We start from the raw sequence: 13,458 nt of genomic DNA, 5'->3' as shown, positions 1-13,458 counted from the left end.
AGCTGCATCGATGAGCTCCAGTTAGGTGATGTTGCACAAGATTAGCATCATTCACCTATCCTCCGGACTTGCATGCGTGTTACTGCCCTTACCTATATGGTGATCTGCACAAGTTGCACTGAACATTTCACATAAAGTTTGAGCCAAGTATACATCTCATTTTCACTACCAGTCTCTTCACATACCAGCTGAAATGTTATGAGATGTCCCTTGAAATGTTAATAATAATAGTTTCGGAAATGTGGTGCAAATGAGCTTGTGAGCTTTCAGTACCCTATGTCAGTGTATTCGCATAATAGCCCAAATGTAGTGACTCACTTAACTGACGTGTAGAAGAAAGCACAGTTGACCCACAGTAGATTTGTACCATTTAAGAAGCACTTGGACAGGTACATGCAGGAGTGGGGGTTAGAGGGATATGGGCCGAACGCAGGAAATTGGGACTAGCTGGGTGGGCACCTGTTTGGCAAGGACTCAATGGGCTGAAGAGCCTGTATCCGTGCTGTATGACTCTATGGCCCAATAGCAAAGCACAAGGCCAATTAATATTCTAGGCTTGCGCTGTTTAATGCTATAAAATTCAAGTCTCTTTTGAGTATATTTTTTATGGATTTTTCTTAGCATTGCTGTAATGGATTTACTAATGGTAGGACAATGGGATTTAATTGGATAAAAATTTAGGCCTGTAATTATTCAAGAAGCCATTCTGAAATAATGTGGAGTTCCACTATATAAATTTTCAGTGTGAAGTGAAATGAATTTTTTTCTACCAAGTGATGAGTTCTAACTCATTTCCTGTGGTTCATTTTGTATATCCTATCTATTTCATATCAATGAACCAACTAAGTAACTAATCCATTCACCTAATATTCAGTGTAGCTAGGCAGCAATTTAAAAAAAAACTCTGCAAATTATACAGCTATTTAGTCCCTTTTTTGTCAGTTATTTCATATTGAATAAAAAAGCATATTCAGTTTTTTTTAAACCATGCATATACAGTGGACTCTCAATTGACTAGAGGCTAAGTTACCTACTCGTGAATTAACTGTGGGATTTTGAAGGCCTGCACTATCAGTTTTTTTAAAAAAACCCTACTTCCAGGTTTTATAAGATGCTGTATCCAGAGAATACAGAGTACGGAATGACAGAAAGAGGCAGCAATAAAACATTAACGAGAGTTAGCGTACAGTCTACTCTTAAAAAAATAATTAAACCTTGCATGCTTTTTATTTCTAGAGATTACTATATCCTAGAAAGTTATGGAGATGTTGCATTCCTAGAAAATTATCCAGATTCATGATTTTCCATTACGTGGACCTTTTTCTCCCCCCATTAAATCTCTTGTTATAAGTGGAGATGTGTACCTATAGGAAGTTTTTCTTTCAACAGTAATACCCCTGCAGATGTGTGATTTAAAGGCAAGGGAATTCTGATTGTATGGTAGACAGAAGAAAAAGGGTTGTTGTTTTAATTAACTAGAAATGGATGTAACATTGTTTGATAAAGTATTTTACAAGTGTTAATGGAAGACATTGCCTTGTCAGTTTCCAAATCAAATCCTTTAAGTGGTCTCCTGCTGTGAACCAGAAGCCTGCAACCAAGTTCAGTTCTCTGTACACATTTTGTTTATGTCATTTTTCACATAAATTCCAGAAGAGTAAGTTGTTATTCCGTTTCTCCAATATTTTGGTAGTGACTGGTGAATTCCATAAGGGCGAACTTCTGTCACTTGAACAGCAATGCCTGGAGGGAGGTGGGGAAGGGGGATGTATAACGCTGTATTTAATCAGTGTATCTGAAAACCTTTGTAAGTGGTTTGAACATTGAGAAAATACCTAGAGTGCTTGAGAAGTTGAGCAACAAAAAAGTACCACTGAAAAAAACTCTTAAACAAAAAACAAATGTTAAATATGTCAAACAATACGATAAGAGAAGTGCAATGTGTTTAATGATTTTTAATATGTTTTGCATTATTCTTTGCCTTACCTTTTGCATTATCCCTGTTTATTTATTATTCTGGACATTTGCAAATGCTCAATGTAGCAGTCAAAGAATAATTGGGGTTTTAATACAGTCCTCGTTTTGATGTACTGGACGGTCTTGTTTTCCAGGGCGTACATTTCCAACACATCCCTATTTTACAACTCAGCTGGGTGCTGGACAACTCTCGCTATACAATCTTTTGAAAGCTTATTCTCTTCTGGATCCAGAGGTGGGCTATTGCCAAGGCCTTAGTTTTGTGGCAGGAATCTTGCTGCTGCACATGAGTGAAGAAGATGCTTTTCAGATGCTGAAGTTTCTCATGTATGACATGGGCTTGAGAAGGCAATATCGTCCCGATATGATTATTCTACAGGTACATATGTTACACTGTATTACCTCTTGAGTCTGATCTGAATAATATTGTAGTCATTGGGAGATGGTAGGGTGCACTCTGCTGTAGATGACTGTACAGCCATTTATTAATTTTAATAAATTGATTAAAACAATGTTGCATTGTAATGCTTAGTTAGTTCTTCATATTTAGTCAGTTAGGGAAAGGTCATAGAAGATGAGAAAAGGTATTGCACTAAAGTTGTCAAAGAGTGTCATTTTTTGACTTTGGGCATTGTTTCTGTGCTGTCAGAGGGGCAGGGAATAGATGGGGTGGTGTGAGGGTAGGGAGTGGGCAGGTGGTGGGCATCACCTGAACAGAGTTACAGGGGTATTTTGAAGGAGTTTGAGTGCAGTCTGCTCATAATGTTGCTGTGTGCATAAGATGCAGAAATGATAATGACTGTTTATCCCAAGTTAAACTTGGGGCCAATTCAGGCCTGTTCTTCTCATGTTTACACTCGGTAAGGGACAAATTGACTGGAGAGTCGTATGCAATTGTTCATTGACTCAGGATAAAGGGTTAGTCCTTTTGGTACTGAGGCTGGGAAAGATGTTCTTGTTCAGATTGTGAATCCTTCGAATTCTTTGCCCAAGAGAACTGCAAATTTTCAGTCGATAAGTAAATTCAAGACTCTGGTAGCTTCTTGGGAACTAAGAGACGTGATAGAAACTAATCTATCTAATTAAATGGCGAATGAGGTTTGAGGAACCATATTGTCTACTCCTGTTCGTACAGGTTATGACAGGGTTCCATTCCTGAGAACTGTTCGTAACCCAAACTGTTTGTAAGCCAGAAATAAACAAAAACAGTGTGCAGGAGAGCGAGCAGGCACAGGAAAAGTGGCCACCAGCTGGCCTCACTGACTCGATGAGTGAGCGAGTGAGTGCTCAGTGCTCCCAGCTCTGCTCAGCTTGACCCAGCCCCTGACTGTGGTGGCACAGTGGAGGGGGAGGAGGCACACGGAAATGCCCCATTCCCACCCTGCAGAAGATGCCTGCAGCAGCCAGCAAATCCATCCAGCCCATCTCCTAAACACTCAATTGTATGTATGGGCTGCCTATAAGTCGAGTGTTTGTAACCTGAGGAGGATCTGTACTTGCGATGCAATTATGACAGCACAGGAGGAGTCCATTTACCTATCAAGTTTTGAATTTCTCAGTGTAAGACTGAGAAATAGCTGTTAAGATTTTCCCGGGAAGCTCTGTCAGTGCTGTTAGGATTATGACTGGAGACCAGTGGAAGTGTGTTGCATTTCAGAGCCCTGCACTGTGCCATACCAATGAACAAATAGTTACAGACGCTCCTTGATGTTTGTTTAATTAAGTGTAATCGTTCGATAAAGTGTCCTCCTTCTGGGCCCACAGATACAGATGTACCAGCTTTCACGGCTCCTCCATGACTATCATCGAGATCTCTACTGCCACTTTGAGGAGAATGAAATTAGCCCCAGCCTTTATGCTGCCCCATGGTTTCTCACTGTATTTGCTTCTCAGTTTCCTTTGGGTTTTGTGGCCAGAGTATTTGGTAAGTATATTTGTTCATTTTAAATTTTCTATATCATAATGCAAAGCATGCTTTTTTTTCCCCCTTGGAATTCTGAGAAATAAAAAAATAGAAAGATCATGAAACTAATTATATTCTTCCCAGGGGTGGAATGATACTGTTTGGAGTTAGTGACCTTGAGCAATAAACAGTCCAACAATTTCAGGACTCTTGTTCACCACAATTACATGGATTAGTAACGCTGTAAACCTTCTTTCATTCGTTACTTTCACTATTGCTAATTGAAGGAAACCTCAAGTAGAATTCATTTTAAACAAAAACTCCCACCACCCCTCCCCCAATTCTGATTTTACTGCTATGTGGAGAATACTTTTGCATTTCTTTTGCAGATATGATCTTCCTTCAAGGGTCAGAGGTCATCTTTAAGGTAGCTCTTAGCCTCCTGGGAAACCACAAGCCACTAATTCTGCAGCATGAGAGTCTGGAATCGATAATTGACTTCATAAAGTGCACACTCCCTAATCTTGGACTAGTGCAGATGGAAAAAACAATAAATCAGGTATATGGCCTGGATTATGCTGTAAAATCATTTATTGTATTGTATATTTTATGTGCCTCCTTGTTTACCTTTTCCCGGAGAGATGCTGTGGTATATAATTAAGAATATCAGTTGCCTGCAGATCTTTCAGAAATTAAATAGTGAAAGATTGAAGGTTGGGAGTGTTCAGAGATCAGGGTGTCCTTGAATCACTGAAAGCTAACATCCAGGTAGACCAAGCAATTAGGAAGGCAAATGGTATGTTAGCCTTCATGGCAAGATGTTTTGCGTACTGGGTCAAGAATGTCTTGCTGTAATTACACAGGGCCTTGGTGAGGTCACACCTGGAACACTGTGTACAGGTCTGGCTTCCCCATCTAAGGAAGGAAATACTTGCGGTAAAGGGAGTTCAGTGAAGGCTCTCCAGACTGGTGCAATAAAGGGAGTTCAATGAAATTGAGTTCCCTCCATTGCAATAAGGGAAGGGGGTTGTCCTGTTATGAAACATTAAGCAGAATGAGCCCATACTCTTTGAGCTTGAAAGAGTGAGAGTCAATTTCATTGAATGATGCAAAATTCTTCTGGGGTTTGGCAGGATAAATGCAGGGGCTCCTCTCTCAGCTGAAATGTCTTGAACCAAGGTTCATTATCTCAAAATAAGGGATTAATCATTCAGGATAAAACATTTCTTCACCTGATGGGTGGTGAATCTTAGGAATTCTCTACCCAAAAGGGCCATGGAGTTACAGTTGCTGACTATATTCAAGGCAAAGATCAATAGCATTTTGGTTATTTAAGGAATTATTGGACATGGGGTTAGTGCAGGAAAGTGAGGTAAAAGATCATCCACTATCTCAATGAACAGCAGATTCAGCATGAGGGGCTGAATGGCCTACTGCTCTTGTTTCTAATGTTCATATTTGTAATAACATATTTCTTGATTAAAATGGTTGTTCATTTTTAGTTTTCTCACAGGATGTCACACTTATCTCTTTCTTTGTCCAAATCTCTGGTAGTATTCCCATCATATTTTGTTGTTTTGTTTTAGAATTATTCTCTTCCAGTTTTCGGAATAAAGAAATCAGTTCTGTTCAGTAAGTCTAGGACGTTTGCATGCACTGTTATGTCTGTTCCAAGCACCTCATTGACCTGAAATTGTTATCAGCTTTGGTTACTATAGCGACCTGATGCAGTAGTAGATTACAACTGGGTTAACTCAGTGATGGGTAGAGTTCTTGAACGTGTCCTTGCTGCTGCCTGGAACCAATAAATAGTGGGCCAGAGGGAAGAGGGGATGGGGAATCATAAAGTAAATCTTCCCAATCTGTTCCTCTGCAGCTTTATCTTTGTTAAATTGCTTAATTAAATTGCTTAATTAAATTGCTAGAGACTTAAAAAGAGAGAGGACTGCAGAAGTTTATATCACAGAAAGAAGCCAGTTAGCTGTATCTGTGCCAGAAAGGATGTCCTGCATTCATTTAGAACCATGTAGCAGGTACCTGACAACCTGCCCGTGTCCTCATCGTAGATGGTTAAAGCCAAAATGTGTGCAGCAAACAAGTATGTAAAATGGCAGAAATAACTAATTGTTTATGCTTGAGCTGTTAGCACTTGTAAAGGTACCAGGTGACTTATTTTTACTTCTGAACATGAAGCTGTGGAAATTAGCACATGACAATCTTCAGATCAGATCTTCCAGAGAATATTGTCAGACATTTTTGGGGGGTGGAGGGAGAACTTAAAGCTCTATTTCCTTTCATCATCTTTTTTTTATATAAATTTCTTCGTAAACTTTTACATAATTTAGAACTTTGTTTTAGTTTTGTTTTATTTATATTTTTGCTCACTCCATCTCCAGTGCTTTTTCTATCTGTACTGTATACAGTTACACACTATTTTAAGTAATTTTTTTTAATTGGGTATAGAACATGTGAAGTGAGCAAATCATGCATGGTTTTACAGATCAGTACATTTTTGTGGGGTGCTTGGTGATGGAACAGATCTTAAAGAAATTTAAGTCTTCAAGAGTATGTTATGGAATACTTGTTAATCTCATGAGGAATATCAGTGTTGGCGAATGCAACATAATCGCCCAAAAATTCCTGCAATTAGCCAATTGCAGCTGTTAATTAGATTTACCTTTGCCCTTTCATCGTCAGCCACACTTTGCACTGAAAGCTCATGGAAACGTGTTATGTAAACAGCACAGTGCTTTCTGCAGGACATCGGGGATTTGAGTGAACAGCTGTGCATCTGCTTTCCCAACCACACTGATCCATTCTGAAATTAATATTACATGATCTCAGCAATATATTGTACTTCAGAATGGGTGACTTCAGTGTCAAATCACGTACAGGAAGTGAAATGGAGTGAAATGAGAAATGGACAAAAAGAGAGACAAGGAGTCAGTGATAGTAAGGAAATATCATAGAGTCATAGACAGATACAGCACAGACACAGGCCCTTCAGCTCACTGATTCTATGCTGGGTATCAACCAACCATTTGCACTAATCCGCCATGAATCCCATTTTTAAAAATTTTCCCTGCATTCTCATTAACTGCCCACTAGATTCTACCTACACGCTTGGAGAAATTTACAGTGGCCAATTAACCTACCATCCTGCACAGAAAACTGGAGCACTTGGATGAAATCCATGTAGTCACAGGGAAAATGCACCAACTCCACACAGACAGCACCCAAGGTCAGGACTGAATCCAGGTTTCTAGCACTATGAGGTAGCAGCTCTACTTTTTTGTATAAATCTCAGACACATTTAAACCTGTGGGACTGAGCCTTATAGTAGGGGTTGACTGGCGGTATTAATTTCTTATCGTGTTTAAGTTTTGAAATGTTGTGATTTGATGCCTGAAGTGGGTTTACTTGATAACTATGTGCAAGAGCAGGACTTTCATGGTGCTGACAGCATACAGCAGTGTGCTGTTTTTGACAGCCCATGGCTGAAAAATGCCTCTCTAACAACGGCTTCTTGATTCCTCATGCATCTGAAAGTGTTATTTGCCTCATCGTTATTTTGACAGGTATATTTGAACCATTCTGCTCTTTAATTCATTAGACTTAGCATAAGTTTCTGTCCATTGTAGTCCAGTGTTGTCCAAATTCATAGAACATAGAACACTATTGCACAGTACAGGCCCTTCGGCCCACAATGTTGTGCCGTCATTTTATCCTGCTCTAATATCTATCTAACCTTTCTCTCCCATGTAGCCCTCCGTTTCTCTATCATTCATGTGGCTATCTAAGAGTCTCTTAAATGTCCCGAATATATCTGCCCCCACAACCTCTGCCAGCAGTGCATTCCACGCACCCACCACTCTCTGTGTAAAAAAAAACTTACCTCTGACATCCCCCTTCTACCTTCCTCCAATCACTTTAAAATTATGCCCCCTCTATACCATTGTATTCTTTCCATTTATCATACCAATTATCCTTTTTGCACACTACGGATTCAATGATCTTTCATCAGAACACTCACCAGAACGAGAGTTCAGATGAAAGGCCATCAACCTGAAATGTTAACTCTGTTTCTCTCTCCTTCTCTCCTACCTAGACTAACTTCCCTTCTCTCTTTCTCAGTTCTGATGAAAGGTCTTCAACCCGGGCCATTAACTGTTTCTCTTTCCACAGATACAGCCTGACCTGTGGGGCGTTTCCAGCAATTTTCTGTTTTTATTTCAGATTTCCAGCGTTCGGCTTTTTAAAATATGGAGAACTGCTCGTTATTCCTCTTTTGCACTATTTATTTATTTTTGTAACTTGTGGTCATTTTTATCCTCGTGTCTTTCACTGCTGCAAGTAAACAACAAATTTCACAACATATGTCAGTGATAATAAACCTGATTCTGATCAACGGATGCAATAATTTACAAAGGAATAAAATATGCAATAGAAATGCAGCTCAGTGGGCAGATTAATTAGAAGTAATTGTAAAGGAATCTTATAGGTTGTGTTAAAAGTAACCACTGGTGATGTGTCCAGGTTTTCGAGATGGATCTATCCAAGCAACTGCAGGCCTATGAGGTTGAGTATCATGTTCTTCAGGATGAGCTGATAGATTCTTCTCCCACAATGACTGAAAACGAGCGATTAGAAAAATTGGAAAAGAGCAACAATAGCTTGCGCAAGCAAAACAGTGATCTGCTGGAGGAGCTTGAGGTACGAAGGGTGAATTTTGATCAAATTATTTATTTATATATGGAACTCTAACATTGTTAATAACTTGTAGCAGTCTGGTATATTGAGGTTATATTTCAAGCCTGCAATAGTCAGGAAGTAATTAATTACCTGCTGTGGAGATGAGAAACTGCAGATGCTGTAATCTGGAACAAAGAAACAAACTGCTGGTGGCCCTCAGCAGGTCAGGCAGCATCTGTGGAGGCAGAGGGATAGTCAGTATTTCAGGTCTAGACTTTGCATCAGGACCAGAGGGCATATCGGCTTCCCTGTTTAAGCTGGGCCACTTAGAAAAGGTACAAACAGGTGGTGAAGATTAACTATAGGAAACATTTCAGAGAGCTGACATGCTGACTTTTATGTGATTTTTAAACCAATGCTCCCATTCACCTTTCTCAACTTCTGTTAAAAATACATGATTTTAACCAAGAATAGACTTTTCCTAGTTAGCTGACCAATAATTACCACTCAGTTAGTGGATCATCTCGTCATTTACCACATTGTTGTCTGAAAGATCTTGCAATGCATCAATAAATTGTAATACTTACCAAAATTACAATAGTGTCTATATTTCAAAAGCGTTTGGATCTGATGTGCTTTGGAATGCCCTGGGATTGTGAGAAGTGCTTTATAAACACAACTCTCCTTTGTTTCCTTGTAAAGGTTGCTCATACTAAGATTGAAAGCCTGGAAGCTACAGTCAACACCTTGCTCTCTAATGAACGGAAGTTAAAGCAAGCCATTCATACACTTGAGCTGGAAAGAGCTGCACTCCTGGCTACGGTGGAAGAATTTCATAAGCAGGTTCCCAGCACTGAGCATGTCAATGACAACTCTTACTGAAGCACAAGAAAAGGATTATAAAATCTGATGCACTTTAAATGATGGGTATAAAGCAAGAAAAGACATTTTGATTTAGTAGGATTCTCTGGTTCCATCGCACCACAAAGCAAAATATCTATGTTGAATCTATTCGAAGGCAACGTAGGCATAGTACTGATCACTGGATTATTACCTGCTGTCAAAAGCAAATCAATGGAAAACTCATTTCTCTGAAAATTATGTGGATTTATTTATATCTAATGGTTAAACCTGTTTTTATATATATATTGGACATTTCTTAACCAGGACACAGTGCTTGAAGGGTTCTCCATAATACCTTGTATGTAGTCATTACCTAGAGTGAACCATGCACTTGCAGTGTCAACGTGACATTTAAACTTTTATAACTGGAGGGTTACATCTGAGGTGGTCGCTCCATTTCAAAGTTTCAGGGGGTATGTTGTAAGAAAACTACACTAATATTCCTTTTGCCATTAATTGGGAAATTTTAGTTTTCTTAGTTAACTTCCTGTGAGTGGTTCATTTCACTTTTGCCTTCAGTGGCCGAGATTAGTATAATTTTGACTTTTAAAAAAAATTCAGAATCTTTCCAAAGGAAATTGTAAGTGTAAAGACAAAATTAAGAAAACTGAGAAATAAAATTGCAAGTCAAATCGAGCAGTTTCTTTTGTAAAACTCTACACCGCCCACAGTGAGGGATTATGTAAAGTGGCTTATTATTTGTGCTTTACCAGTTTTAGTATATCAGCTTCATGTGAATTGAAAATGGTTGGTAAATAGGAAGGGATGTTTATCAAAGTTTCATGGAAAATAGAGTGACAAGACCAAAATATTTATGATTGATTTTCCCATAAACTCAGTCATTTCAGCTAGCAGTCACGGACATAAAAAATGATGTGGTTTAGCAGTGCTTGGTGTTTAAGTACAAAGCATGGACTTCATATCACCAAATGAAACTGAAATTTTGATCAGTGCCAAGAGCATCCAATGAGTTAACACAATATCCATCAGCTGATATATTTTAAGAATTTTGAAACTATCACTTCACTACTTCAGCTCCTTGCTCTTATTCTATACTTAAGCAAAATTACCTGCATATTTGAAAATATGACAAAATATTTGGATGTGAACACTTGATGGGCCAATCCCTTTAAATGAAACTGGTTTGTGCCAGGTTAAATAGATCAAAATGGGTTGGATCCAACTTGCATGCTGTTTTTCACTCTTGCTGGAGTTTGGAAACATAAAAGAATGTCATTTTTCTCTACTGACCATTTTAAAAACATTTCATGAACTGAAAACAAGCTAAGTAAAAGGTTAATGGTCTTGCAATCATGCAATTCAGAGAGAATCGCTTTTAAAAATTTATAAATTAAATTGCTACAGGTCTGGTCTGCATAGTCTATTTTTCAACTGAATTTATCTAAGATGGGCTATGTAACATTAGGATAAAAGAGAGATCGGGAGATTATAAAAATAATGCACTATTACTATCATCATCTCAATTCACTCCCTATTAGGAAGGGATTGTGTAGATGTTGGACAGTATTCCAATTTTGTGATTGTGATATATTCAAACACCAGTATAATTAACTGTGCTTTACTTGTTCATGTGCCTTTTCATATAATTCTGATACCTCGGTAGTAGTAGTATATTGAGTGAGCTAAGCTATGTTTCCAGGAAATGGTCACATTAAACAGGTTGCCATGATGTTTTGAATTTCTTGTTTTGCATTTGTTGGGTTTCTTTATTCATAAATCACAGCCATTGCTGATGAGTGCCTTTTGTACTGTAACATGCCATAAATTGGGACTAGTAGAGAGCAGCTTGAGATTTGAGGCGCAACCGTATCAAACGTTCAACGGTGAAATCTGATATGACTTTGCGTGCATCTCTCCCACTACTGGGTTGGTAGCACAATGGTTAACTATAATGTAGTTTAGTGTCGGGAATAGGTCGTCATTTCCACACAGTTTAAAGAAAGTTTTAGGAGTCTCAAGATTTCAATCAATTGTTTCTTTTTTTAAAACCCAACATTCTTAAACACAACATTTCTTGTGAATGTTGTACATCTGATGCAATGTGCCTGTGATGCTGCTGCAAGTAAGTTTTTCATTGCACCTGTGCATACCTGTACTTGTGCATATGACAACAAACTCGACTCTGACAGTTTGGTATATTCCATAGGAGTTTAAGAGTGAATTATTACTGCTGTTTTTTTTAGTAGTAATTATTATATTATCTCTGCAATTTATGTCAAAAGCATCCCTGTGCATTACTTCAGAAGCTTGGGGGTAAGGCAAAAAGAGGACACATTAATGCAGTCCCTATAGAGAGGAAAATTAGGTTAAAATCTTTACCTGGGTGTGCAGAATTTGTTTTTGATTCGGCTTTGTCCCCACTGAACAATGAGTTGAATAGAAATGAAATTAGTGTACACCTACAGCACAAAACAAGTTGTAATCGATGAGAAGCTGGTGCAAATAGAAGAGAAAATGGAGCACGAGGTAAACTGGGTTGCTGATTTTCTTTTTGCTCATTTGACAATTGTACAGAATTTTACAGAAATAGGTCATTCAGGCAAATGGTTCTTACCAGTGTGTATGCTGTGTATGGACCAACATTTTCCTTTCATGCTCCTGATGTTGGCATGGGAATGTAATGAACTTTTACAGCTACTTTTTTTTAATATAAAACACAGGCTGCTTTTGGGGAACTTCCCTTAGGTGGGGGATTTCCGCTGTAATTTTGCAAACAGTTTTTTACACAGAATTTTACTAGTGTAAATCATTCAGAATGGGTTTCATGGGAGGTTGGAGGGGGTTCCCTCAATTGTAAGTGATTGAATGCGAATGACTATTTTAAAAAGCACGTCCTAATAACTTGATATCCTTTTCTTAGGACTAACTCCTTAAGTGTCCCATTTATTATATCTGCCAGAAATCTTTTCAGCACTCCCTTTTGATTTCCTAAAATCACCTCTAATCCACTGTATAATTGCACACCATTATTTCCATGCAAAGTGATTAATTCTTTGTTGGGTCCTAGATGGCAATAATATTGTGAATTGGAACGTTTGACTTATATATATAAATAAAATAAAAATATCTGGAATGCTTTTTGGTTTCTCACAAAGTCTTGTAGAAATAGCAGGTAGTTGAATTTGAACCAGAAATATGTTATTAATATTTTTTAAATACTCATCAGTTCAGATTGTTGTGGATGTCCAGTGACTGTTCCAGTTAGTGTTTTAAGATTCTAGTCTAGATTTAAATGGTCTTAGTGATTTTTAAGTACAAGAATTCACAAGTTTGTCCTCAGTCCAAGAAGCAGCAGCACTTTTTTTATTAGTTCACTTGATGTGGAAGTCATTGGCAAGGTAAGTAAAGTGGGCCAGTATTTATTGTACATCCCTAATCTCCCACAGGACTGACTGGTTGGTTCGGATGTTTTGGGCGGAAGTTAAAAGTCAAGCATATTGGTTGGTATGGAAGTTATATAAGTCGGGTCAGATAAAGATGGGAAATGGTCTTCTCTGAACGATGTTAATTAACCAGGTGAGTTTTTTACAAAATTCTGGTCCTTTCCTGTTCACCATTGCTGGTATTAGCCTTTTCTTTCCCAATTTAATCAGTTCCTTAATTAAATGTTCCCAACTGCTGTGGTGGGTTTGAACTCCAATTTTGAGATTGATAGCCCATACTTTGGAATATTGGGCCATTAATTCAGTTGAGGTGATTACAGTGTCAATGTAAAACCATGCTTCATTTGTTTGAAGCTGCATGCTGGAGGTTATTTATCTAGTCAAAAATTTTACTATAAGTCTTCAATATTTAATGGCATTTAGGTCAAAATTATGGGACCCTCTCAATCAATAAAACAAGTTAAAATAAGATATCTTTATTAGGCACATGTACATCAAAACACACAGTGAAATGCATCTTTTGCATTCTATAAACTTTCGAGTTCTAAAACCAGTTCCAGCCCAGATGAAGGGTCTCAG

The 13,458-nt window shown here is 38.2% G+C and overlaps 1 protein-coding gene across 6 annotated transcripts in view; it reads left to right on the top strand.

Annotated features, from left to right (window-relative positions):
• The window catches only part of LOC127567323 (TBC1 domain family member 1-like), a 205,584-nt gene extending 193,111 nt beyond the window's left edge, over positions 1–12,473 (top strand). For 4 of the 6 annotated variants that reach the window (XM_052010073.1, XM_052010072.1, XM_052010076.1 and 1 more), the window contains 5 exons: positions 2,112–2,356; positions 3,742–3,901; positions 4,270–4,439; positions 8,417–8,593; positions 9,275–12,472. In XM_052010073.1, the coding sequence (XP_051866033.1) occupies positions 2,112–2,356; positions 3,742–3,901; positions 4,270–4,439; positions 8,417–8,593; positions 9,275–9,454 (932 nt within the window). In that variant the 3' untranslated portion in view covers positions 9,455–12,472. Of the gene's footprint in view, positions 1–2,111; positions 2,357–3,741; positions 3,902–4,269; positions 4,440–8,416; positions 8,594–9,274 lie in introns of all 6 variants that reach the window. The other 2 variants (XM_052010077.1, XM_052010074.1) reach the window with 2 other exon arrangements.
• Positions 12,474–13,458: the final 985 nt, after the last annotated feature.

Source organism: Pristis pectinata, chromosome 2 (assembly GCF_009764475.1).
Source record: "Pristis pectinata isolate sPriPec2 chromosome 2, sPriPec2.1.pri, whole genome shotgun sequence".
Classification (NCBI taxonomy): domain Eukaryota; kingdom Metazoa; phylum Chordata; class Chondrichthyes; order Rhinopristiformes; family Pristidae; genus Pristis; species Pristis pectinata.
The sequence above is the reverse complement of the archived record's forward strand: the minus strand, read 5'-3'. Positions and strand labels throughout refer to the sequence as shown.